This window comes from Myotis lucifugus, unplaced genomic scaffold, assembly GCF_000147115.1.
Source record: "Myotis lucifugus unplaced genomic scaffold, Myoluc2.0 scaffold_77, whole genome shotgun sequence".
NCBI lineage: Eukaryota > Metazoa > Chordata > Mammalia > Chiroptera > Vespertilionidae > Myotis > Myotis lucifugus.
Genome location: NW_005871125.1, coordinates 191,376 through 218,435, shown reverse-complemented (window position 1 = coordinate 218,435; position 27,060 = coordinate 191,376). Strand labels below are relative to the sequence as shown.

The 27,060-nt window shown below is 43.4% G+C and overlaps 1 protein-coding gene across 5 annotated transcripts in view; it reads left to right on the top strand.

The window, feature by feature from the left end:
* Window positions 1-27,060, top strand: part of SULF1 (sulfatase 1) — a 158,235-nt gene that overhangs the window by 84,202 nt on the left and 46,973 nt on the right. For 4 of the 5 annotated variants that reach the window (XM_006090596.3, XM_023755414.1, XM_023755415.1 and 1 more), the window contains 3 exons: window positions 8,183-8,422; window positions 18,038-18,189; window positions 20,487-20,656. In XM_006090596.3, the coding sequence (XP_006090658.1) occupies window positions 8,183-8,422; window positions 18,038-18,189; window positions 20,487-20,656 (562 nt within the window). Of the gene's footprint in view, window positions 1-8,181; window positions 8,423-18,037; window positions 18,190-20,486; window positions 20,657-27,060 lie in introns of all 5 variants that reach the window. The other variant, XM_023755416.1, reaches the window with a different exon arrangement.

The window sequence follows — 27,060 nt, the reverse complement described above, 5'->3', positions numbered from 1 at the left end:
TCTCATTGTGTTTTGATATGGATGGGTTTTGTTTTGTTTTTTTGTTTACTTACATGTAATGTTCAAATGCTTGAATAAATCTTCACCGAAGCAAAACATGTTGCACCTGTAATACTGTAGGCAATCTTGGCTACTGTGCCTCCAGAAATATAAACAGACTTAGAAAAGGCTTAAAAAACAATTTGGAAAATTGCAATAGAATATTTTTCATTTGGGGGGAAATAAAACAATTCTACCTCTTTGTCTGGAAAGACAAAGGCTGAGAAGGGTTTTAATCAAAGTTTATGAACTCAGGCTGGCCAGGAAAACTCTTATTCAGGAAGAATGGGGGGCCACTCCCTCAATTCAGTCTGAGAACAAATAAAATAAAATAGTACTTTGTGAAGGGAGTAAGACATATAAGGAATTCATTAATGAAAGTGCTAGAACCTTGCATGTGGGTAACGCTTTATCTTTATCCAAAGAATATTTGTTCTCATTATTACATTTTTTTGTCATCTCACTCAAGATGGGTGGGAAAAACAAAGATCTTTATTCCAGGAGAAAACTTAATTATGTGGAAATATTAAATAAGGTCATTGGTCTTACTTCTGGATTTTTTTTTTCTAGAACTGAAGAGGTTGTTCAGGTTGTGCCTATACCTATAAATAGTTCAGATTTTTAGACTAAGCTACTGGATAGAAGATTAACACTTTATTTTATTTTTTTATATATTTTTATTGATTTCAGAGAGGAAGGGAGAGGGAGAGAGAGATAGTAACATCAATGATGAGAGAGAATCATTGATTGGCTGCCTCCCATACATCCCCTACTGGGGATCGAGCCCACAACCCGGCATGTGCCCTTGACTGGAATTGAACCCGGGACCCTTCAGTCCTCAGGCCGATGCTCTATTCACTGAGCCAAACCAGCTAGGGCAGATTAACACTTTTTAAAGCTAGGGAAACATTCATGGACATGATCAACATGAAGTTTGGGATGATGGTACCTCTAGGGAAGAAATGGTAACCAAGAGCATTGACAGGGTCCACATTTTACTTTTAAATTTAAAAAATATATCTGAAGTGACTATGATACTAAGCTTTGGTAAAACTAGGAGATGTGTTGTTTATACTATCTCTGCACTTGAGATGTTTTATGAATCAAAAACAAGAAAATCAGAAATGCTTGTGGAACTACCCTCATTTTTGAGGACTTGAGTCAAAGAGATGAGAGTTAAATCTTTCCCAGATGCTTCCTGGGAGCCACTCTGAGAAACAAAATCTTGAACTGATTGGGCCATTTATCTGAATCACTGTGGCATTCCTTATATTCTTAAGAAATTGGGCTGATGCTAACATCTTAGTAATGCTAACCTCACCAATGCTTCTCTTAGATCATAGTTCAGTGATGGCGAACCTTTTGAGCTCGGCGTGTCAGCATTTTGAAAAACCCTAACTTAACTCTGGTGCTGTGTCACATATAGAAATTTTTTGATATTTGCAACCATAGTAAAACAAATATTTTTGATATTTACTTTATATATTTAAATGCCATTTAACAAAGAAAAATCAACCAAAAAAATGAGTTCGCGTGTCATAGGTTCGCCATCACTGTCATAGTGGAATCAAGAAACCATGAATACATGAAAATACCTTGTTTCTTTAAAGTAGAGATCAAAAATGGGATATATAGTGCAGAGCTAGCCCATCGATATGTTTTACTTGACCAGCATACTTTTTCAGATCAAGGCAACATTTTAAAAATCAGGTAATTTTATGTTTTTAAAAAAATCCAGATTTCTACCTTTTTTAAATCCAGAAGAATAAGGGCTTGCCTTCCTATGAGGCAGCCTTCTGTTAGATGCTTGAAGGGGCGTTGAAGCCGACCCCATTAAGTGCGCATGTCCTCCCCAGGTCATCACGGTCCCAGCTCTCCATTGCTCCCAACACTTAGACCCAGGAGCAGCTGCCATTTATCATCACACCCATACTGTGCTTTTCCTTCTGGTCAGGGAAGAGTTCTGTACACCCACATTTCTATCGAATATGAAAAGACAAAGGCCTTGTGATTTTTCCTATACCTGGCTGGCTTCACTTGCCTACCTTCTCTGTTTAGCTCTGTAGACATTTAAGTTCCATCCCCTTAAGAAACTAGTCTCCACTTTTAATGGCCTTTTAGCTCTTTGGGGGGAAAAAATAATGAATCCTAGTGACTGGAAACATTTCGGATAGATTTATTTATTTATTTATTTATTCATTCATTCATTCATTCATTCATTCTTATTTCTTTATTTTTTTAATCTTTATTGTTGAAAGTATTACACATGTCCCCTTTTCCCACCATTGACCTCTCCCATCCTGCCCCCTTAATCTGCTTCTTGGTCCCTTCTTCCCCAAATTTGATTTCCCTCCTCTGGTTTTAGCTGAAGTATCTGGTTTTTTTCTACCTTTCCATAGTTGGGATAGAAGACACTATGCTGTTTTATCATGTTATTTTTTCTCATACTTTCAAAATTAAAATATTCAATAGACGAGTAAAACCATTTTTAATATGAGAAATGTCACTGTTTAAGGTTCCATAATGCATGAGGAACTAACAGTGATGTATTCGGTACTGACCATTATACACTTAAAGCACTAGCCTTTCTTCATCACAAAACGATGACATCAAGAAACAACCCTGTACAATTAATAAGAGCTGTGTGTGCTTGTTGTTGTCACTCATCAAACCATGAACCATTACGATCCACACGGGGAAGTGTCTCCCTAGGAAGCCAGGTGTGCATGAATCCCACATGCCTGGGATTTCCGTAAGGGATGGTGATGACAATGGTCATTACTGAATTTCAGGTTTTGTGAGATTTCCTGGTCATGATAAATAGGCTGGATGAAAACTTTAATGTTTGACAGTATAAAATATTGAAAAATCAAATGCTACGATAGTTGAATCAGGGAAGGTAAAGCTTTGCTGTAAACTTTAACATGTGAATACAGTGATTTTGGTAAAGTCATTCAGATTAGTGGGACATTTTCTCTATGACCTGTTCACACAGATGATTTGGGGATAAGTAGGCAGCGTGTGTAGAATAATCTAAATTCCTAGCTGTGGTTCCATCCAGCCCCAATATCCTATCACTTAGTCCATCCAAAGGACTTGTCTTGGAGGCTGGATTTGTAACTCCACCAAGCTTGCTAACCTGGTGGACCCTGTAGGATTCTCAAAGGGTGCCACTTCTCCCCTCCCAGTCACCGCTGTCCGAGCAGCATTCTGGTCCACGGCCGAATGCTGTCACAGCCTCCCCACCCCTGTGACAGCAGGAGCAGACTTCCCCAGTCCCAACCTGGAACTCTGGCACTGGGACAGCTTTTCTTGGCAGTCCTGAGGCTCAGCTGTGGCTGGGACCTTCCCTGTCCTCAAGCCAGCCCAGTCAGCAGTGCCCCTATGCCAGCTGCTGGACCTAATTTCAGTCCCTTCATTGCATCCCTGTCAGGCTCCCATCTCACAGGAGAACTGTAAATGGTAATAAAGTCAGGCTTTTAGCTTAAGGGGGAAGGGCAGTTTGTGTGGCAGGGGGGATTAACTGATATTTTTAACTATAAGCCAGCATTAACATTTTAAGTCTTAAAGAATAGAAAAAGTAGTTGACCTCAATCACCGTCTCTTTGGGCTGTGATAACCCTTTATAGACTGGGGGGTTTCGTGACTTATAAATAGTCTGGACACTGGGAAGTCCAAGGTCAAAACACCAGCAGAGAGCATGTCTGGTGATGACCCATTTCCTGTTCATCAATGTCTGTCTTTTCACTGTGTCCTTACTTGGCAGAGGGTCAAGGTAGCTCTCTGCAGTCTTTTTTATAAGAGCACTAATCCCATTCATGAGGACTCTACCTTCATGACCTAATCACCTTCCAAAGGTCTTACTCCTGCTACCATCACTTGGTGTCTTAGGTTTTAACGTACGAATTTTCAGGGATACATTCAGTCTGGGGTAACCTCTCTACTCTTAACCCAGCTTTTGGAATTGAGATGTAGATTACAGAGAGGGAGATGGGAAAGGCATGAGAAAACTGAACATGGGGTTGAGGTGAGCACCAAGTGAAATTGTGGCCCTGCGCCATTGGCTCCCCATCAATGCTGTAAACTGGGCAGGGGAACTGTTATTAGCTCCATTTTACAGATGAAAAGCACAAATGAAAAGAGAGAAATGACGTGCTCAAGCCAATCTGTGGCAAAATCAGATGTTGTCCCACAAGTTCAAGTCTCCTTCTCTTCTTATTCTTATCCTCCTAAGCCCTGCTGTGGGAATATTGTCATGAGTCTTCCATCTTAAGTTTCATATCATTTCTGTGAAATAATTGTTCTGATAACTGTGAACCAGCATGGTTTGCATTTTAGGCACCAAAGGCCTGAAACCCAGAGAGGTGAGGAGCTTCAGCTTAAAACAAAGGACATTGTTGCCCTTCCTACCATAGCACAGGACATTGTCCCACCACTCCTCTCAATAGCTGTAAATGCATAATTATGAGTTCTATTACAGGAAACTTTTTTATAGAGCTTCCCAATGAAAAATCAATGGTACAGTCACATGGCAATAGATGCAGTGCAAGGCAGTGTTATTGACCAATATTAATCATTGCATAGCCATAAACAGAAGATGCTTTGTGCTTACCTCGCTGGTGCATGCTAGCTTGCTTTACAGAGAGAAGGGGTATGATTCCTGAACTCCATCCTCTGAGTCCATTGAGATCAGAAGCTGAGCATGACACCATTGTGGCTGTCACCTACGAAGGACAGACCCATCTTCAGCCCACTCACCCTTCTCCTGGGCCTAAGCTACTGAGATCCCTTCAACCCTTGGGAGGGGAAGAGGCAGGCATTAGTGTCTGTCAGTATCTCCCCTTAAAGGCCAGATGGAGCAGAATATGAGACTACAGAGAGGGAGGCATATCTTGACCACAAGCAGACATCATTTCTCTTTCTCTGTCTTGAAAACATCAGTGTCACAGTCCGTGCTCAGTCTCGTGAGCTGAACTCTGGAGCAGACTGCCTGTATTTGCATCTGCGCTCTGTGTGGCCCCATGTATGTTATTTAAGCCTTTACATCTCAGTTTTAACATCCATAAATTGGGAATAATAAAAACAGCACCACTACTACGAAGGGTTGTTGTCAGGATTAAATGAGCTGATGTATGTGGAGCTCTTAGAGGAGAACCTGAGAGGAAGTATAAAATCAGTGTTTTCTTTTTCTGTCTACACAACATCTGATAGCCTTGAACATGGTCGAAGCCACTTAGATCACTTAAAACAAGGCAACCACTAAAGTCACTTCCAGCTTTAGGCTTCCCTAATTCTGTGTCCAACCTAGAATACTTCTCCAAGTGTGGTCTATGGACGCGGAGCTTGTTAGAAATGCAAGTTCTCAGGCCCTTCCCTGGTGTTACTATGTCTATTTCTTTGGGTGGGCCCAGAATTCTGTGATTTAATGTGTTCTCCAGATGATGTTTAAATTTGGAGAAGGATGTCTCAGAATTTTCTCTTTACTAAGAAGCTTCAAGCTAGGTGCCCCTTTCAGGAGCCCCAGTGATGGAGCTGTGGTGGTCACAGTGATGGTGGCGACCAAATCTCTTTATGGATCCCTTTGACATGGGACTAGTTGGAAGCAGAGCATTGGCAGGAATTGTTAAGAATACTTAGAGTGAGGTGAGTCCTGGCTGGGGCAATTCCAAAGATTTCGATTGGGCTAAGTTTTAGCCTATTTTCATATTATTTGAGCTTAGATCCGATTTCCACCTACCATCCTATATTTTTACTCCAAATGCATCTATAAACTAGAGATTGTAGCTTTGTTATTTGGGACCTTGAAAGATGGTTTCCAGCTGCATTTTTTAAAATTTGAATCCAGCTAATCTCATAAAGAAAACTCTGAGAGCTCATTCTTTGAAACAAAGAGATTATTAGGAAATGAAAATTTTCCCAGAATTCAGGATATTACAATGAGTAAGCACTGAGGATGTCTGAAGAAGAGAGGGAACTGATAGACTTCAGCATGTACTTCTCACTCTCTCCCATGCCATGTCCCTAGTCATCTACTTATCTCCAGGATGCTTCCCTCTGTAGGATCAACCAACACAAATACAAAATGCAACATTTTTAAAATGAACTTCTTTGATCCCTAGGGAATATTTCCTTTTACTTATTTTTTGGCCAACAGTGAAACAATTATTTTTTCAGTCTTTTTCTTCATGCTGAAATCTTTGAGATATTAGTTAACTCATGGCCTTCTGATGCATTATGAAGTCTTTGGATCTGCTTCATAGAGTCGCTCTATTTTAGCAACACAACCCAGTTCAGGTTCTTATCACCTTGTGGCCTGATGGCTTCAGTGACCTCTTGGCTGTACCCTTGATGGACCAGCCTATTCCTTCCTCTGCCTGTACTCCCATTGCCACAGCAACACCCCTCAAAGACTTTTTTCTTACCATGTTCTTCATGCCTTTGGCAAAGAACCTACTCTGCCTTTCTTTTGTCCATTCTATCCAATCCAAATATCTCTACCCAGCCTCCAGCTCTTTGCTCACTCTGGCTCCCACATTTCAAGAGACTTCTCCATATTTTTTTCAATTCCAGGAAACCACTGTGGTGTACTCATCACTCCACTTCCTAGCATCCTCCCCATTCTCCCAACAATCCACTTCACCCGTCGCATGTTTTTCTCCCTCCCTCTGTTCTCAACTCTGGTTTCAGAACCCTTATTGAACAGTCTCTCTAGGTCCCCTCTCACCTCAGAGGTACTGCTACTGCTGCACCTCCATTCTGATGTGTATGTTGCTTTGCAATTAACCCAAGGATTTTTGTCACGTAGGTTTTCTTTTAGATCATTTACTACTGAAGACCAGCGGCAGCAGAGAATTTTCCATTTCCTTTGTTCATGCCTCACTTGGGGCCCAGCCCAGAGTGCAAGGCTGATAAAAATGCCCAGCATAAAATGGGTGCTCATGACATGTTATTCACTGATTACAAAAAGGTTGTGGGGTCCCCCCGAAGACACCCAGAGGGGAAGAAGCAGTTGGGATCCCCTAAGTGAAGCATAGTTTAGGGAGCTCTAATGAGACCCAATTAGAAAGCCTCCTCCTGTTTGCCTCACGGTAAAAGCTGGCATGTGAAAAAAAATCAGGCAAACTGTGGCTTTTTGGACGGTGGCACGCTTCTCTTCTGCTGTGAATGCTCGCCTGGTTTGCATTACGATTCCCTTCCTTGCTGGAAAACTACACAGACTTTCTCCCTTTCTTTGGAAGAAGTGGGACCTGTTGGAAATGTGCGGCTCCAGGATTCAAATGCAGTGGGCTCGGCTGTGGCGCTCTGTAGTGCATTTCTTGACAAGTCCTGAAAAGACTATTGAATTCTGGCCTGTGCTTTTCTCTGCAGTATTTGGATGGGTTTCAGCTGCAGTGTTTGGCTGGATAGAGTAATCGAAATAGATTTTTTTTTCTTCCTCAGCAATCTTAGGTTACAATTTCATCTTTGACCGTGAAAACGGAATATTTTTCTACCACGCAAGTACTTTTGAGTGCACTAGAATCATGGCTCTCTTACAAGCAAACAACCTGTCTTTTGAAATTACATGCAAACAGGTGAAAATGTAAGCTGGTAGTGCTATCCTCAGAGGAACACTGGGCAGGCATTTGGGGAGTTTGCTAGAGGATACCAACTTACATTCATCTTTTTTTGTTGTTTTCTTAATTAAATGCAGGCATTTTGGAGGGACTTTTACTTAGTAGAAAAAATGTTTTCCTCTTTTTTTAAAGCACTATCTGTAGGCATCGCTGCAATGTCACTAGCTCTGTGCATGTGTGGTGGGCGGGGGGTTTGATGTTATGTAAGAGCCTACCGTTCTCTGTGCTCTTCAAAGGGCGGCTGGCCTTTGAATCTGCTCCGTATCTGGAATTCCAGCTTTAATTATCAGATTAGCCTGCATTTTCCCCCTTGTGATTAAGGAGGAGAGAAGCTGAAGTGTGTTTATTATTCTGCAAAATACTTGACATAGTAGCATCCCAAATGTTTTAATTTTGTTCTGGAAATGAGAGCTGGTGAAATTATAGGCTTCTTCAAGCCAAGGGAAGGAAATGAATAAATCAAGGGAACAGAGTCACTGAGTGACAAGACAAAAATGGCTAAACAACACTGGAATTGTGCCTTTCAGGGTCCCTGCAAGTCATGAACAAAACGAGAAAGATTATGGAACATGGGGGGGCCACTTTCACCAACGCCTTTGTGACCACGCCCATGTGCTGCCCCTCCCGGTCCTCCATGCTCACTGGGAAGTATGTGCACAACCACAACGTCTACACCAACAACGAGAACTGCTCTTCACCCTCGTGGCAGGCGATGCACGAACCTCGGACTTTTGCTGTGTATCTCAACAACACTGGCTACAGAACAGGTAAAGGGTGAACTTTCTGACCCGTGACCCTCTGATAAAACGTCTTAGACACAGGAAAATGCAGTGCCCGGTGAAATACATGAAGATCCAATAAGTTCCTAAGTGGAAGTATTTAGGGTATTCTCTTCTGTATAATATCCTTCCCTTCCCTCACTTTTTCACTCTGAAGGATATACCAATGAGAGGCCCCTTAGAGAGAAGACAGAATGATTCTCAGTGGACATGTTCTGAAAATGTTGTGCTCATCAGAGCAGCCAGCAATTGGAATTTTCCAGGAGAACCTACAATAGATGATCTTTCTTCCCATTTGCCTGCTTACCTCAACCTCCCGAATCTCAGGCCATCATGGCACAGCCTGAGGCTTGTTTTAGATGTTGGTAAATTTCTGTTGATTGTTCCTCGGGGTCTGGCACACAGTAGATGATTGCAATCATTTAGTGAATGAATAAATCATTGAATGAATAAATCAATGATGTGTACCTTATTGATGCATTTATTTATTCATTCATAATTTAGTAAGATTTGGAGTTTCTTTAGCTTAAGTTGTGGTCATTTTTAGGTCTCAGATGTTCACCTCCACCTTCCAAGAAAGGAAGGCAATTGCTATACCTGCTATCATTGTTTAACCTACATAGGGCAAGAGGAAGGTTTGGGTTAGTTGGTCTTTTGAAAATTGGGGACCGCTTTCAAGAGAGGTCATAAGCATCATGCCAGTTTTTCTAAGAAAGAAGCAAGGCTCTTTCTAGTAAGGCTGCCCGCCCCCACCCTCACCCAAGCCTTTATTCTTCCAACATTTAGATGCTTTCAGCATTTCTTCATGAAAGGAAGTAAGAATGATTCTAGAGGGGCTACAATGCAAAATAGGTTTTTCAGAACCACCTATCATTAAAGCTTAGTGGAAATGATTTTACAAATTCTCTATCCCAAAGATTTAAAAGTAAAGGATTTCAGATAAATGTTTTCTGTTAAATCTCTTCAAAAAGTGAAATTAATCTTTCCCACTGATCTCAGGAAACATGTGGCCATTGGCTCCTCTGCAGAGCACCCCGAGGGCGCTTAATACTTTTTATTTGTGGATGAAACTATTCATTGTGAATATGACAGCATTGCCATTCGCAGACATTTCAAGATAGCCGCTCACAGAGGAAGCTCCTCCCAGGAATCTCAGGGGTGTTTGCTTGTGCTGAGGAAAGAAACTAGGTTACTCCGAGGCCCTTATCCTGTTTCTCACATAAGTGATTTAAATTTATAGCACCTTTTATCCGAGAGCTCTGAAGCAATTTGCAAATCCATCAAGCATCCCTGTAGGGCTTTGTAGACAGCAAATGTACTTGGCTCTGTTTTATAACTGAAGTGGGGATTTCAAAAATTGTGTGACCAGCTCAGAAGCAAAATCAGCAATGGTCCCCTGATGCCTAATGGTTCCTGATTTGAACCACCCAATTTTGTCTTGTTCCTGGAAAGCATTGTGTGAGATCAGGCTCCTTTTAACTCCCAGGCTCCCTATAATTTTTTCCCAGCAGCGTACATACAGCCTGGAGGGTTGGGACTCTCACCATATCCAGAGCAATATGGACAATGTCCGTGATAAGTAGAGATGCAGGGTGAGTCAGAGCATCCTGCAGGGCTGAGAGCAGCCAACGAGGGTTTGCTAATTTGTTTCAGGGCTAAACCAAGAAAGGGGGAAAACAAGATAAGTTCTGGAGGCATGGTATGCAGCAATGTGACTATAGTTGACAATATTGTACATGTACTTGTTTCAGTCATGCTCTGCTGGATCCACCCTAAAATGGGTTGCAAGAACTTGAATGAAACTCAGAGATAATTTCATTCAATTCCCTTAGACCCACAAGATTAAGTTGACTCGCTGAAGTGATACATTCGATGTTCTAATGGGAAGACCAGGCGTCAGGACCTTGGTCCTCAGGGCTCTCTCCAGTGTGCGACTCTAACTCATGGGTTCGGTCCAGGATGAAATTGCACATCCTAAGGCTTTGCCCATGACAAGCGTCTGACCTTTTGTTCAGCCCAGCAGGCCTGCTTCATTCAGGGAGAGGAGATATGTTCTTGGAAACTAAGACAGGTTCTGAAGCCAGCCTTCTCCCTGGGGGTCCAGACACTTAGGTAATAGTGGAATTTATAGTGAGTCATCCTGCAAAATTAAAGGCATTTTTTCAAGGGTAACAAGGACTCATCCAGACACTTAGTGTGGAAAACAAATATTGATGTGCCCATTAGTAAATCAGAAAAATTATAAATGGAAGGCTAAAATGGCAGTGATAGGATCTACATAGTTTAAATTTATCTTTGATGGGAGCATATGGAAGTGTCTGAGACAATTAGGAAGCAAAGATGTCTTTGTGGCAATAATTATTGATCTAACCAGGGACAGTGACACACTTGAAAATAAACAAATAAGCATATCAAGATGACAGGCACCTTAGGAAATTAAGAGAACTGGTGAGTAGGTATTAAACCAGCATAATTATTCATGAGCCACTAGACTAGTCGGAAAAGAGCCAGCATATAAAGATTTTATTGTTGTCTTAATAATGAATATATTATTTGGAACATTTAGCTGAGAACCGAAGAAAAATAATGAAGGAAACTGAAATATGTATTAGACGTAAATATCCATCGAGAGAAAAGCACAAAGCAGCAATTAGATTTATGAAGAACAGCTCAGAGAAGACAAATTACTAAGAGGTTTATTTTGGGAAGAATCCAGAATACATGGATTTAAATGAATCGAATTGATCCAATATTATATTTACTGTTGTATGACATGATTTTTCTTTTTCAGAACTGAGGCATATTTTTGGACTGGCTATAGCCTAAATTTTTCTAAACTTACTCATGGAAAATATGAGTCCACAACCGCTTAAATGTTCGAGAAAGGGAAAATACAGTAACATGTCTATTGCATTTTATGTTCTGACAAGTGAACTGGGAATGACATTGGGTTATCGATCATAAAAATGAATATCCTGCCTGACTCTATGCTCAAAATTTTTTTAGCTTGCATTTCTTGTGAGGGGATAGACATGCATGTGAAACCTGCCCTAGTTTTAAGGTAAAGGGGATAAGCCATGTTTCAGAGGTAGCATCGAGTATTAGCAAAAACCCTGAACAAAGACTGAGGCCACCTGGAGTCACGTCCTAGCTCATTCGGCCTTTCATTTGTTTTTGAGAACTTGTAGAGAGGCCAGTTTTCCAACCGATAAAATGTAGAGATTGGACTAGAAGGATTCCTAAGTTTTCTTTCCTGTCCAAAATTATACTGTCATTTTATTATGGCCACTGCAGCTATTCTATTGATTCACTTAAAAATTGTAGTGTTCAGATTATAATCAGAACACGTGATACCTGAAATCACATGTGAATTAAATTTTAGTTTTGCTAATTCTACCTATCACTGAAGTATAAAGGGCAATATTTAACAGAGATCTGCAGTACAACTTTTTGTAGAATATTCTTTTGTAACAAAACAATTTATACACATTAGTCAACTTTTCTAATTTCATGTCTTTCATATTATAAAATTTATTTATGTTACTTATGGCAAGTATATTTATTCTCTAATATAGGATTTTATAAAAGTAGAGTTCACTTAAAGTAAGACAAACTAATATCCTTTTTATGAGTACATAACAGAAGACCTAGCATTCCACAGTATGCTATTTATTGAGCATTCTTAGAACTTCACTAGACACTGGGCTGAGAAGAAATATAAAATAAGATCCTTGTCTTCATTAGACTTACAACCTAATTGGGGAAACCAGATGGGTTGACATAAGAGGAAATCGTAATTTTTACTTTGTTTAAAATGATGTGTATTACTAGTTACGACCCGTGAAATCCTGTGACCCAAATCTATCAGTTACATAGAGTAAAAAAGCTCAGTTAGCATATCATTTTTTATATTGAATAAGATTTAACTTTTCCACAGCATCAGAAATCTTTTGTGTAGTTACTATTGCTGATTTAAAATAAATACCTTTGCCCTGGCCGGTGTAACTCAGTGGTTAGAGCGTTGGCCTGCACATCAAAGGGTCACAGGTTCAATTCTGGGCATGTACCTTGGTTCCAGGTTCAATCCCCAGCCCCAGTTGGGGTGTGTGTGGGAAGCAGCCAATCGATGTGTCTCTCTCACATCTTTTTTCTCTCTTTCTCTCTCTGTCCCACTTCCTCCTTCCCTTTTTTAAAAAAATATATATTTTTATTGATTTCGGAGAGGAAGGGAGGAGGGCAAGAGATATAGAAACAACCATGATGAGAGAGAATCATGGATCAGCTGCCTCCTGCATGCCCCCTACTGGGGATCGAGCCTGCAACCCAGGCATGTGCCCTTGACCAGGAATCGAACCCTTCAGTCCTCAGGCCGATGCTCTATGCACTGAGCCAAACCAGCTGGGGCCTCCTTCCCTTTTACTCTCTCTAAAAACCAATAGAAAAAATATCCTTGGGTGAGGATTAATAACAACAACAATAGTAATAATAATAAAATTAAATACCTTTGCTTTAAATAGCTCAAGGAAACTTTCCTATGTATTATGGCACAAATAGTCCTGGACAGAGTAGCATGGCCTAAAGTAAAAAATAATTATAGCCGAAACCGGTTTGGCTCAGTGGATAGAGCGTCGGCCTGCGGACTGAAGGGTCCCAGGTTCGATTCCGGTCAAGGGCATGTACCTGGGTTGCGGGCACCTCCCCCGTGGGAGATGTGCAGGAGGCAGCTGATCGATGTTTCTCTCTCATCGATGTTTCTAACTATCTCTCTCCCTTCCTCTCTCTGTAGAAAATCAATAAAATATATTTTTTAAAAAAAAAAAAAAAAAAAAAAAAAAAAAATAATTATAACAAGTCTTTGTGATCTTTCTCCTGGCACTACCACCACCACCACCACCTTCTTAAACAGCTGTGAAGGGACGTGTTCAGTGGCCTCCCAGAGACAATGATATGGAAGGGCGGGTCGGTGGCCTGTTGGTGATATATTCAGATAGCAGAGCAGTAAGTGAAGTTGAACGCCAGCACCAAAGGGGAGAAAAACTTCAAACTCCACATAATATAATGGCAATATGGGCAAGCAAATGAAATTCACCTAAGGGAGAGAGGAAGAGATTTAATATATCTGGGGGGAAATCATTAGAAGGCCAGATAATCAATTGCAGAGTGTTGCCAGGGGTGATTACACATGAGTCTCAACGTCAGGAGGCAACAAAAAAGGCCAGAGTCACTCGATGCTGCCAACACGCTTTGTGAGGCATGAGGTCCCGGTCTTTCTTGGAACAAGTGTGATGGGCGAGGGCACATCTGGAAAACTGAGTACATTCTTTACACTCCATTAACACAAAGACACCGAAAACCTGGAGGGAGTTCTGACGTGAATGACAAGCACAGTAAAGAGACTTGTAGAAATAGTTTATAAGAAGAGGATGAAAGGGCAGCGAATAGCCATGGCAATGGGTAGAAAACAGTACAAAATAGTCTTTCGAGGGAAACAATTGAAGGAAGGGCTTGGCATGGCTGCCCTGGGAGGGAAAAACAAAAAATAAAACTAAGAGGAACAGGAACACTTCTATAACGAATCGAGCAGGGGGAAAGGAGCCAAATGGGAGAGCATGTGTTGCCACAAAATCAATCAGATCGGAAAAGAAAATATTGAAAACCTCTCAGGAAATGTTTTCAAACGCACAAGTGCAGAAACCTGGGATGAGAGTTCCTTGCACCACAGAATGGTCAATTATTTACAATCAGAACACAGAGTCGAAAGGATAGAGATGATAGTGATGCTAATAACAACAGCAGCAGTAGCAGCACTTAAAAAGCTCTTTTATGTGCTGGGCACTGTGTTGAGCACTTGATATTTGCATTAACTCATTTAATCCTGACCAGAATGCTACCGCTGTTATTATTATCTTCATGGTTTTAGGAAAGGGAATCAGAGGTAGAGTTAAGTAACTTGCCGGTAGACACATAGCGAAGCAAGTAGCCAGCCAGGATTGGAACCCAAGCAGGCTGGCTCCAGGGCTTATATCCCAAACCATTACGCCTTTTACTTCTTTGAAAACCAAAGGAGAGGAAAATGGAATAAACCTCCAGGGATGAGGCGCAGGCCAGAGGAAAGAGCTGGGCCTGAGGTTATTCAGTGGAAGATTCTGGAAACAGCCCCCTTCTGGAGTGACGTTGTTGGGCTGTGGTGCGGGTCGGCTGCCTGTGACTCCAAGTCATGTTGCTCTCGTCGGAAAAGGAAACTCATCTTGTGGTTCTGTGTGAAAAGGTGGTTAGTCTCTGAAGACAAGAACCCGTCATTAGGAGAATTCCTACTACCCGGTCAGCTGGGAGGAAATCCTGAGTCAGACCTGACGTGAGAGCCTCTGACACTTTGTCCTACCCCCCGGAGCTGCTCCGCGGCCCTGGCAGAATCCTCAGGCTGTGGGCGTTTGGCTAAGGGACAGCTTGATCCATTCACTCACTCACAGATTCAACAGATAAACATTCACTCAACCAATAAGTAGACATTGCCTTGTTCCTCAGACTGAAGTCAACTCTTAAAAAAAAAAATCAGTCTGAGAAACATCAACTTCAGCAACTCTGGAGCTCTATTGTATGAAAATATTTAAACCAAATGAGTGTTAAAATTATAATCCAAGTGAAAACACGAAATGTAACAAGTCTGGAACCTGTGGAATCCCCAGAATGCATGAGGATCCATAAACCCCAGTTCAAGAAACAAAACTTATGGAGCCCCTATACTATGGGCAAGGATGGAGAGGGGGCACAGAGATGAGGCCAAGGTAATGCTTGTCCTCAAAAACCTTACAGTCTAAGAAGGGTTAGGCTCACATATGAACTTGACTCTACCACTAGGAAGAAAGAGAGGATGTCTTTAGAGCCACAGACACAAATTGCTACAGGATTGGGGCAAAGACCAGGAGTGAAATGGCATGGGCTCTGGCCTTGACAGAGGGAGGGAGATGAAGACAGTAGCACAGGAGAGGTAGAGAGATGCAAACTAGAGCTGCAGAGAGGGACATGAGCCAAGAAGTGCAGGTGGACTTGGAGAGAGAGTGATTTTGTGCAGACCCAAGGAAGGCTGAGGATAGCACTCTATCAAATTAAACTGGATCCTGCAGGTGACAAGCGTTCATCTAGACTGTGAGAATAGGGTGATGTGACCAGAGCTGGTCTTCAGGAAGGCGGTACTGAGAGTGGAAAGACCCTGGAGCCTGGGTATCTGTGGGGGGATCACGTAATCAGAGAGGGAGGCAAGGTTCGAGAGCCATCACCCAGGTGGAACCTACAGGCAGTGGCGACTGCCGGGCGAGGGGCAGGTGCAATCAGGGAAGGCTCTGAGTTGCCAAGCGTGTTACCCAGCAGGGCAATTATACCACTCAGAGAATTAAAGGATAGCGGAGAAGTAAATTTGGAAGGGAAAATGATTAATTCCATCTGGATGACTGCGTTAAAGGGCAAGTAAAACATTCAGATGGAGATAATCTACAGGTAGTTGCAGATGAAAGATGAGAACAAGGTAAATAGCTATCCCTTAAAGACACGGAAATGACGTACAGTGGATAAGGTGATGATGGAGAAATACGTGCTTTAAGACAATACCAGGCAAGTGCCTGGATTCTAGAGTCTGTTTTCATCCCAAGCCAGTCATCCGGGAACCACCTGTTTTCATTGTAAAACCTGCCTAATGAAGCCAGGAAATGGCTTTGACCTAGAAGGCAGAGGACATGCTCTCTCCCTAAATTAAAGAGGGAGGCTTTTAAACATCAGAAAAATTAAAACGTGCATGCATGTGTGTATGTATGTGTAGATATAAGTGTGTGTGTACACATACACTTCACTACACACATATGTATTCCCATATATCCTATATAATAAAAGGCGAATATGCAAATTGTCCCCTCAACCGGGAGTTCAACCAGGGGGTGGGCCCGGCCCACCAACTGCCCACGGCCCCTCTCCTCGGCCAGCCCGGCCCCTGATTGGCCCAGATCAGGGTGGGCCAGCTGGACCCCACCCATGCACAAATTTGTGCACCAGGCCTCTAGTCCATATATAAAATAAAATGTTCTCTAGTCCTTCATACTTGAGGGGAAGGCTATGTATGTGTCTAGTCAGGTAATCAAACTCTTAGGTTTACTCTGAATAGTGCTTATTTATACCTGTTTTCCTGAAGTGGCACCCTCTTTCTCTCAAAAGTATGCCAACAATACACTTCTGATCATTAAAAAAGGTGTCTGGCTTCAAGATCGAACCCATTTAGTTCCTGAAACCCCAATCTACCTAGCCCCCTCCAATCATCATCTTTGGCAGAGGACCATGTTCATGGCTTGCTTCTCTGAAGGACCAGTAAGCCGTGTGGCAGTGACCTTTCATGGATGTGACATGTGGAAGTTACATGTGCAGTCCTTCCAGTGGCCTTCTCCATGAGAATGGAGAATTCATGGTGCAAATACTTTAATCATACTACCTATCATTCTATGAACACTACGGTGTCGGGTGAATTTCCCGCCAAAATATAAGATGGCGCGGGCAATTATTTAGGTTTCCCGCGCAAAATCAGAGTTAGTTTAATATCTTTTGAAGTATGGGTTCGATTGAAATGAAATTTTCGGTACTCGACCAGCGCCATAAAGTGTTCTCTACTTACAAGGGATTTTTATGATACCTATTACCCCAATGGGTATGAAACGGTTCGCATACACAGGTAGGTATCTTTGTGAACGGCAAACAAACAAATATTTGGTAATACGCAGTTACAATCGGCCCGAGTTTACACGTTTCCCGCACTCCACCGCAAATCTATATGAACCGAGTTAAGACGGCTCCCGCGGAGTACGCGCAATTCACGCGAGCCGACTTAACTCGTTTCCCGCAACCCAAGTGTGAAGATTAGTCATCTATGTAGCATCTCTATGTTGCCAGAATTTTTTATTTTTGTTTTGAAGAGATAGACATTCACATTTGTAAAATGCACATAACGTAAACACCGATGACACAAAATACATGACACATGAAAACCCTGAACACATCCCATAAAAACAAAGTGTACCTCAGACCTTTGGTTTAGAAGATTTGTACTCTCTGGATATGTAAAAAGAAGGACATGCTTTTCAGTAGTGTTTCTATAATGCACAACCCTCCAGCAGTAAGTTAAAAAAGCGTAATTTAATACAAGGACTGAACTTTCACCTCTCCAATATGTGTGTGCCCAGGGGTAGTATCCCAGGTCTCATACTGGCTGCTTCTCTGGTTGTTACATCAACTTAACAAAGGGGTACGTTCTGCTGGTATCCCAGTAAAACCACAAGCAGAGCTGCACCCAGAGTGCCATGATCATTATGAGGTCTTATTGAATTATAATCCATGTACTTGGGGGCTACTTTTATTTACTCAAAAGGAAAATGTGTGTATGTATGTCACTTTGCCAAAGGATTGGGGTATAACACTAATGTTATTTTGACATCCACTGTTACCTGGGTTAACTTTTCTTCTACCATCTCTTTTGCAAGCCATCGTTTCATATTTTTGCATTTATATATTTATTTATGATTAATCATTTCACATGAGAACATAATCCTTTTTTTTCCCCCATTGCAGCCTTTTTTGGAAAATACCTCAATGAATATAATGGCAGCTACATCCCTCCTGGGTGGCGAGAATGGCTTGGATTAATCAAGAATTCTCGTTTCTATAATTACACTGTTTGTCGCAACGGCATCAAAGAAAAGCATGGATTTGATTATGCAAAGGTAATTTTCAGGCACTTTTACACAGCATCAATTTACTTTGTGCATAATGGAGAACAGCCATTTTCAGCAAATTAACCTATCCGCAAGATTGGCTTGCTATGTTCTCACAATGTTAGAATGAGAAATTTTAAGGTAATTTTAAACTCCAGGCAAGAAAAGACTCTCAAGGAACACTGACTTTATGTAGTGATTTTTCCCCCTCATCAGAACACAAGGCAATCAGCCTTTGATGAAAGGATCATCAGGAAAATCATAGATGCCTCCACTCTGTCTTGTGATAATTTTTGGTTTCCCTCCCACACCCGGAGGACTTGTCCACATAATCAAATGTTCATCTTGTACTGTTTGCTGTTCACTGAGATGAAAGTCAATTTTGTCTTCAGATTTAGCTGTAAAAATAAGAGCAAACAAGTGGAATAATCAGAGGTTGGGGACCCACATTCCTCCCTTGGACTCCTGTCTGACCAACCTTAGCTATGAGACCAGGACACCTGCCCAGGGCAGCTCGAGTCCTCGAGGGTCTCTAACGCTGTCAATCCTAGGATTTCCAAATCAGTTCGTAGAAACTGGAATTGGCATGCCCCACGGTCCCCTTGCAAATGGATCCTAGATTAGACTTTAAAATTCCCCAGGGTTCTGTGACGGCCAATGTAAACACGACAATTTTCAGATCACAGGAGTGAAGGGGGAACATATCTTTGAATGTAGCCTGCGCATGAGCCTAAAATAGCCTCTTCCCTTCTGGCCATACTCACCTCTTCCTCATTTACCTAAAAGAAGCCTCAGATCCGCTCTATGTAGCACAGATCACTACCAAAGAGGCGCTGGTGGACATGAGAAGGAGGGAACTTGATTTAATTTGGGCACATGGCTGCCTTGCCGCTTGGCCTGATTTAAGCACAAGGAACTTGGTGGGAGATAAGGTATAAGTCTCCTCTTTCATACCCTTCAGAAAACAATGAATGCAAATGAGGTCACAAACATCCCTAATAAGTTTCCAGACTCATCAAAGTTGAGAGCTAGCTGGTAGGGACCTCGGAGGCAGATCCGAGCTGCATCCTACAACGCGCACTGATTGCCACCGCCATCGTTTTTTATCTGTGGGGATGCTTTTCATGCCCCTTGTTCAAGCGATTAACCTCTCTTCCCCTGTTGTCCTAAGGACAGCGATGTAATCAAGATTCCCTCCAAAGACTAAATCAGCGTAACTTGCCCATTACCACAGCTGATTAAGTGTCAAAGACAACTGTGTCCAAAAAGAATATATATCTTTTTTTTTAGTGGGGAAAGGAATGAAACAGACACTTCCACAGAAAAAGGTGATAGCCTGTGGGCTGGTCCTAACAATGGCATGTGACACAGATTTCATCCCTTGGGCCCTGCTTTTGCAGCTGTTCTGGTCCTTAAATCTACATGTGATTCGTCAGGCCTGGACGCCCCTGCCACTGTGAACCTTGCCCGCGCGCTTTCTGACGTTTCTGCTGGAGCTCTAGGCCCCTGACACACACTTAGAGGGGCAGGTGGTTTAATTTAAGTTTTCATCTTTCCTTTCCTTTTCATTCCCTTCTAGACTTGCATCAGCCCCTGGGACTGGGGGTTAAGTCATTTTATTAACGTCAGGCTCTAATCCCAGCAGCTGTATCATTTTAGCTGTGCAATTAACAGAGGATAATCTGCAGGAAATCAACTGCTTCCCATATTTAGTGTTTCAAGTACATTAATTAATAAAATGTTACAGCTTTTCCTGTGCACCCAGATTTTGGCCAAGGTTTCCTTTAGCAATTATTGTATGATTCCTACAGGTGAATTTTTAATTTAAAAGGAAAGATCTTTTGCTTGTTCATGTATGTGTGTGTGTGTGTGTGTGTGTGTGTGTGTGTGTGTGTGTTCTGGAACTGTGAATGTGTAGTGGGTGTGGGTGTTTCCTGCCCTTGAAGTAATTAAATTTTTGTCAATGGATTACGTCAACGAAATCTGAGAATGAAATATGTATCCGGTGTTTTATGTGCTCTAGCATTTGGGTTGCCAGATCTGATCATTATCTTAGGCAAACAGGACTTGACTTTTTTCGTGCCTAATTGCTAAGTTGTGCATTACTCAGAATACATGTTACCACGCTAGTGACCCTAGAAAGTCCCTGGCAACTGACGTGTTGCCTTGGGAAGTCCAGTGCCCCCTCCCGCTTTAGACCTTCCCTCGTCATTCAGTGAGTTGCTTCTGGGGAAAGCAGTATTCAAATGTGATCTGATGAATGTCACCTTTTGTAATTTCTGTTTTGTGTCAAATGTATGTTTCAGGACTACTTCACAGACTTAATCACTAACGAGAGCATTAATTACTTCAAAATGTCTAAGAGAATGTATCCCCATAGGCCCATTATGATGGTGATCAGCCACGCCGCACCCCACGGCCCCGAGGACTCGGCCCCACAGTTTTCAAAACTGTACCCCAATGCTTCCCAACACATGTGAGTAATACCATCGGCTCTGGGACCTGCTGAACATGGGCCTCTGCTTTGCTCCCCACCCTGCTTCTCTCCTCACCCCATTTCCTTCCACACGACAGGAACTTCAGGCTTGCAACCAAGGGCCTTGGCTAGGTCGTCTGATTAGGAATCCCATTTCTAACATTTGTAAGTTGCCAAAAGGAAAGCAAAGAAGCACACAGGGCGAATGAGGCGATTCTTATCAAGCGTTCCCTTCAGTTATCTTAATATTCATGAGTATCATCTAATAATGAGGATGATCAAACTGTTTGCTTTTCATAGCAGCAGAGTGGTGACCTGGTCTGGTTATAGAAACACGGTTCGTTTTCTAGGAGAAAATTTGTGAAACAGCGTTGCTGCAGGCGTGCAGTTAGGGTTGGGCCAGAAAGCAGCAGGAGGGGCCTTGCCCAAGAGGTCTGCCCAGGTCACGGCTTTAAAATAACCTGCTGCTTCTTTTTGAGAGGAGGGGCTGTGCAGAGAGCAGAAAGCTGGGTTATGCCGAGCGTGCTCGGTAGCCAAGGGGGGAAACGTCTGGACGCTTCGGCAGCAGAGAACATGATTTTGGTGTTGACTCTGTGGACACGTTTGCTTCCGACCTGTTGTAATAATATGCAGTCTTCCCCACAGAGCCTTTGGCTCAGGGTTTGCTGCAAGTTTGGCCCTCAAGGAGGTTGGGAACAGGAATCGATATATGTTTATCATTAAAGCTCAAAAATCGATTCTTAATCTGTTAGTGCTTAAATACCATCCCTTTTTATCCACACTGATGTTCTAGCCATGATCCTGGACCAAAAAAAACATAGATTGTGCAGTTGACCTGCGGGGGTTAGGGGTGCTGAGCACTGTGCCATAGAAACTCCGTGTATAAGTTTTGACTCCCCCAAAACCTAACCACAGTGTCCTCTTGCTATATGCAGGGGATTGGTTCTAGGACACCCTCCCCCACTGTGGATACCAAAATCTGCTCAAGTCCCTTATATAAAATGGGGTAGAACAATGCATACAGTTGCCTCTCCATATCCACGGATTCCCAACCACGGATTTGAAAATACTGTTTTCGATCCACATTTGGTTGAAGACATGATGCAAAGCGCAGGGATACAGAAGACCAACTGTGTATCTATTGCATAAGTGAACCAGTGCAGTGTTGTTCAAGGGCCAACTGTACTTCCTGTGTAAAGAGAGGAGTAACTACTGAAGGCACTCTAGTTCAGCGGTCGCCAACCGGTGGTCCATGGACATCTGTGGTCCGTGAGGTCCGAAAGGTTGGCAACCGCTGTTCTAGTTGCTGTCATTACACACACGGAGGACATTCTTATGCGCTTATTTTGTCTCTGATTATAGCTAATAGACTGACAACTCCAGGTCAGTAGGATATAGATTGTTTCTATGTATCAAGTGGTTTAGAAAGGAGAGAGGTCAGAGCTGACTGAGGACAGGAACTAACAATATATATGGAGCCAGGGTGGATAAACTACTGAACACGCCCAGACACTTGGAGGGCAGAAGTGTTTTAATGCACTAAATATTGTCAACAAATAAAGAGGAGTGCCCCATACCTGGCCAGCATGGCTCAGTGGTTGAGCATTGACCTATGAACCAGGAGGTCACAGTTCAATTCATGGTCAGGGCACTTGCCCAGATTGCAGGCTCAATCCCCGGGGGCGGCTGGGTAGGGCGTGTAGGAGGCCACCAATCAATGATTCTCTCATCATTGATGTTCCTCTCTCCCTTCCTCTCTGAAATCAATAAAAATCTATTTTTTAAAAAGAGGGGTGCCCCAGCCCCTGGGGAGCCACTGTGTTTTGGAACTGACCCTGCGGGCGGACATGCAAACTTCTGCAGGTTTTCCCTACATAGAACCGTGGCGTCAAATTCAGGAGGGAAGCCCACCAGTGGCGAGCGCCTCTCCATTATAAAGTTAGGACCCAGCTGGTCCAGTGAAGGAAAACGGACTTTGCGAGGTTCTTCTTGCGCTGGGGCCCACTTTCCCTTTCCTTTTGAGTCAGAAGTCATCACATGTGGTGGCTTCCTTTGTTGCATTAGCAGATTCCCGGCCTAAGGTGACTTTCTACACCTATAAATCTTCCCGATGTTTCCTCAGATTTGAGAAGGGGTTGGCAGAGGGTTCTGTGGCTCCCTAGGGTCCCCGCCTTTGAAGCTCCAGGTCGAGCCTACAGGAAAGTCGGCCACAGGGCAACAGGTCTGTCTGGCCGCTCAGTGTCAAGCACAGACAACAATTGCATGGGGGGAGAAGTCCGCAGAGTTCTCAGGGCCCGATGATAGCTGAAAAAGCATCTCTGATTCCAACAACTGAGAACTCTGTTTAGTTCCACTAATATTTATGAGGGCCACTGTGATACTCTGCTGCACAGCAAATGGACATGAGGAAGGTACAGTTGTTAACACTGGAGAACCAATAAGCCCAAACAGGGACTGGCACACGGGGGCCGAATTCAGGTTGCCAATAGTTTGTATTAATAAAGTTTTATTGAAGCACAGCCACATCCATTTATTTAGGTACTGTCTATGGCTGCTTTCATAATACAACAGCAGAGTTGAGTAGTTGTGGCCGGTTCTGGGTGGCCTGGAGTGCCTAAAATAGTACCTACTATCTGGTCCTTTACAGAATAAGTTTGCCCCAGATCCCTGCTCTAGGCAACTGTCCAATTAGCCACATCACCAGTGGGACCAGAAGTGGTAAGACCTCAGGCAGGCATAGAGGGGGCTATGGAAATTTGGGGGAGGGTGTGTTCACATCTTTTGGGAGAACCAGGAAAAATGCGTGGACCAGGAGGCATTCAACGTTGGCCTCAAAGGATGGATAAAATTCCTGCAGCCGATTCTACAGAGTGGGTTGATGATTTCAGGAAGAGAATGGGGCTCGAACAGGTGGTCACCACATAAGTGAGGTGATCTCAGATGTGACTTAGGAAGTGGAGAATGGGATGCAAGGAAAGCAAGGCGGGGGGGGGGGGGGCGGGGAGATAAAGCTAGAAAGGGAATGAGCAGAATATTAAGGACGAGTGAATTTAAACATAACTGTAAGCAGATAGTCACTGGGGGTAATGGCATGATATCTGTCTCGGCCATTTTTACATGGAAATAGTGTCATTTATTCTTTAGTTCAGATGAACCACCTGTAAGCCTTATTAGTGAGTTCATAAAGTGAAATCTACACATGGCAGAGGGAAAAGTGTTCAGGTCTTAAAGGCACGCAAGAGTGGGTTCCCATCGCAGCTGTCCTCACTGAGTCTGGGGGCAATTTCTTTTTTTTAATTTTTTTAAATTGATTTTTTGAGAGAGAGGAAGACAGAGTGATGGAGAGAGAGAAACATTGATGTGAGAGCGTAATATCCATTGGCTGCCTCCCAGTGTCCCGCCCCCCCCCCCAACCACTACCACCAGGGATTGAGCCCGAGACCCAGGCATGTTCCCTGACCAGGAATCAAACTGGCAACCCTTTAGTGCACAGATGTCACTCATCCAGCTGAGCCACACGGACCAGGGCAGTGGTAATTTCTTTACTTCTCAGAAGTTCCATTGTCTCATCTGCAAAATGGAGATAATATTAGCACCTTGACATGGTGTCATGCATGAAAATCAAGAGAAGCAGCATAGCTAAAGTCCCCAGAGAGGGCCTGGGGCATAGAAGTTACTTCATTGATGTTAATTCTTGTTGATTCTTTCTATTAAGATGAACCACATAACACTGTTCTTTCTTTTTCTCTTTTTTTTATTCTTTATTGATTAAGGTGTTACATAGTTTCCTTTTCCCCCCATTGACCTCTCCCAGCCACTCCCACCCCACAGCACATGCCCTCACCCGCCTAGTGTCTGTTCATTGGTTATGCTTATACGCATGCATACAACCAAAGGGCTTGTATGCATGCATCTAAACACCGCTCTTTCTTGTTTTATGTTTGACCTACGAAAAGTGCAATTTCATTTGGTTCAACTTAATGTTTAGGGGAAGCAGCTAGAGAGAGGACAGGTTGATACTTGCCCACTGTGACATGACAAATCTCTTGACAGGCTAAGACTCACTTTGGGATGCGCCTCCCGCACCTGGCCATTCTGAAAACACAGACAGGATAAGCACCGAGGTGGCCTGTGTTATCTCTTCCAGGTGCAAAACCAGCGCTACGGGCAAGCGCCAGTTTGGAGCACAGCCTTAGCCGCAGAAAATGGAAATCCATGGGGTTGGCTGAGTGACTGAGCTTCTATCTGCTGCTAAACTGTGGGGTCTGGTGTCCCTGGTCCCCACAGGCCTTAGGGCCTTGGGTTGCTGGCGTCTTTGTGGCAAAGGTCTGCCGGCTGCCGCTGGGGGAAGGGGCTGGAGAGAGTCAGTGTGCATCTCTTGTTACTGTGAGTGACAGCACCGGTTCACAGTTCAGTCCGCAGACAAAGGGAGTGAGACAAATGGAAGACAAGCTGCCATTTGGGGCGCACGGAGCTGCTGAATGGCCGGTGTCCTTAGCACATTAGCAACACATTGGAGCGAAGGGATGGCAGGAGTGACGGGCGCTGCAGAACGATTTGGCAGGCCCAGGGACAACAGAGCAGGAAGCTGCAGACTCGCCCCCACGGCGGGGCCCAAGTAATGCGGACGCTTTCCGCCAGGTCGCCTTCCTTGGTGGTCAGGCGTTATTGAGCCGCCTTTCATCGGCTTCGGGTCCTGGCTCTGTGACCCACTCAGCCCCGAGCGAATGTATCATGTTTGCACGGTGCTTGCCGGTCCCGACAAAGGACGAAGCCAGGCCAACCCTGGCTTGTTGGCTTTACAGAAGGAGGCTAGAGGTTATGCCCACCGACTGAGAATGAGCGCGGGTTCCCGGCCACTCGGGACAGAGGCACTGTGTAAGCCAGGGGTCCTCAAACTACGGCCCGTGGGCCACATGCAAATACAAATATTGTATTTGTTCCCGTTTTGTTTTTTTACTTCAAAATAAGATATGTGCAGTGTGCATAGGAATTTGTTCATAGTTTGTTTTTTAACTATAGTCCGGCCCTCCAACGGTCTGAGGGACAGTGAACTGGCCCCCTGTTTAAAAAGTTTGAGGACCCCTGGTGTAAGCAGACAGTAGCCCAGCCGCTCCTGGCCTCCCAGGCATCTGAGGGCGCCGCCGTCATAACAGCACACAGAGCATCCCTCTCTCAGAGCCCTTCCCTACGGCTAAGACCCTGCTGTACTTCTCAGTAAGTTACCTGGCCAGTATCCTCCGAGTAGTGCTGTACCTCACTCTGGCTTTGACATGGCTTCTTGCCCCTGGCCTCAGTGATCTCAGGATAGGCACCTGTGACAGGGAGACTCCACTGGCCAAGCTTCCTCATCACCTTCCTGCCATCGATGTGCCTATCAACTGAAAATATTTTTGTGCGTGTTTCAGTTCCACATCCTTTCTTCCCATACCTGGGAATGTGTCACTGTGTGTGTGAACGCACAGGTTCAGGCGAAATCTCCAATCTCCGCAGAACCATCATGTCCGATAATGTGCGAGAATCGTTCCGAAAGTGGAGCTTTCGGCTGAACACGGTGTGTTAAATGGGAAACTATCCCTGTGTAAGCCTCCAAAGGTTTTGAAACACCTTTGTGATCTAAAGTTGGAAAAAAATGTCTTGCCTTAAAAAAAGTTGCACGTTCTTACTTTATTTCTTCCACAAATACGTAAAAGGAAATTCTTTCCAAAGCGAGAGAATTTTTAATTCGCTGTAAAAATTTCTGATTTGGGCCGAACGAGTTGCCCACCTTGTTCTCTCCATCTTTTCTGCTCATCCTGTTCCCTGAAGTCCAAGTGCACAACTCTAGGGGGCAGCATGCACACCAAGTACCATGTAAATGGAGGGATGCAAGGCGGCTCTGTCCTGAGAACAGAACCAGGTGTCTCATCTATGCCTTCCAGTGCCCGGTGTGCATTGGTTAGCAAATAAATAAATGTGTTAACCCCTCCAACTAGCTGACATTAAAACTTTTTTTTAATAATCTATAATAATAAAAGCATAATATGATAATTAGACCGAATGTCCTTCTGGACGACCTTCCAAACAAAGCTGGGGCTGCGAGAGAATTCTGGGTCTCTGGTGCCAGAGGGAAGCCGGTGCCTGCAGCCAGGGGAAGGAAGGCCTACTCTTGCACGAATTTTGTGCATCAGGCCCCTAGTATAAAAATAGTTAAATAATTGGTTTTATGAATTACAAAAGGACACCTAAAAATAGCATAATTCCATAAATTTTTAGATTTTAAAAAAAAGACTTAAAATTTTTTTTTTAATAAAAAGACCCCAAAATGGCTTTGCCCAGGTCACATAGGTAGATTGGGTCAAAGCTGGTGCCAAAACTTGATTCTCTTGGACCCAGGTGATGTTCCCACCAGGCTTGCTCAGTAC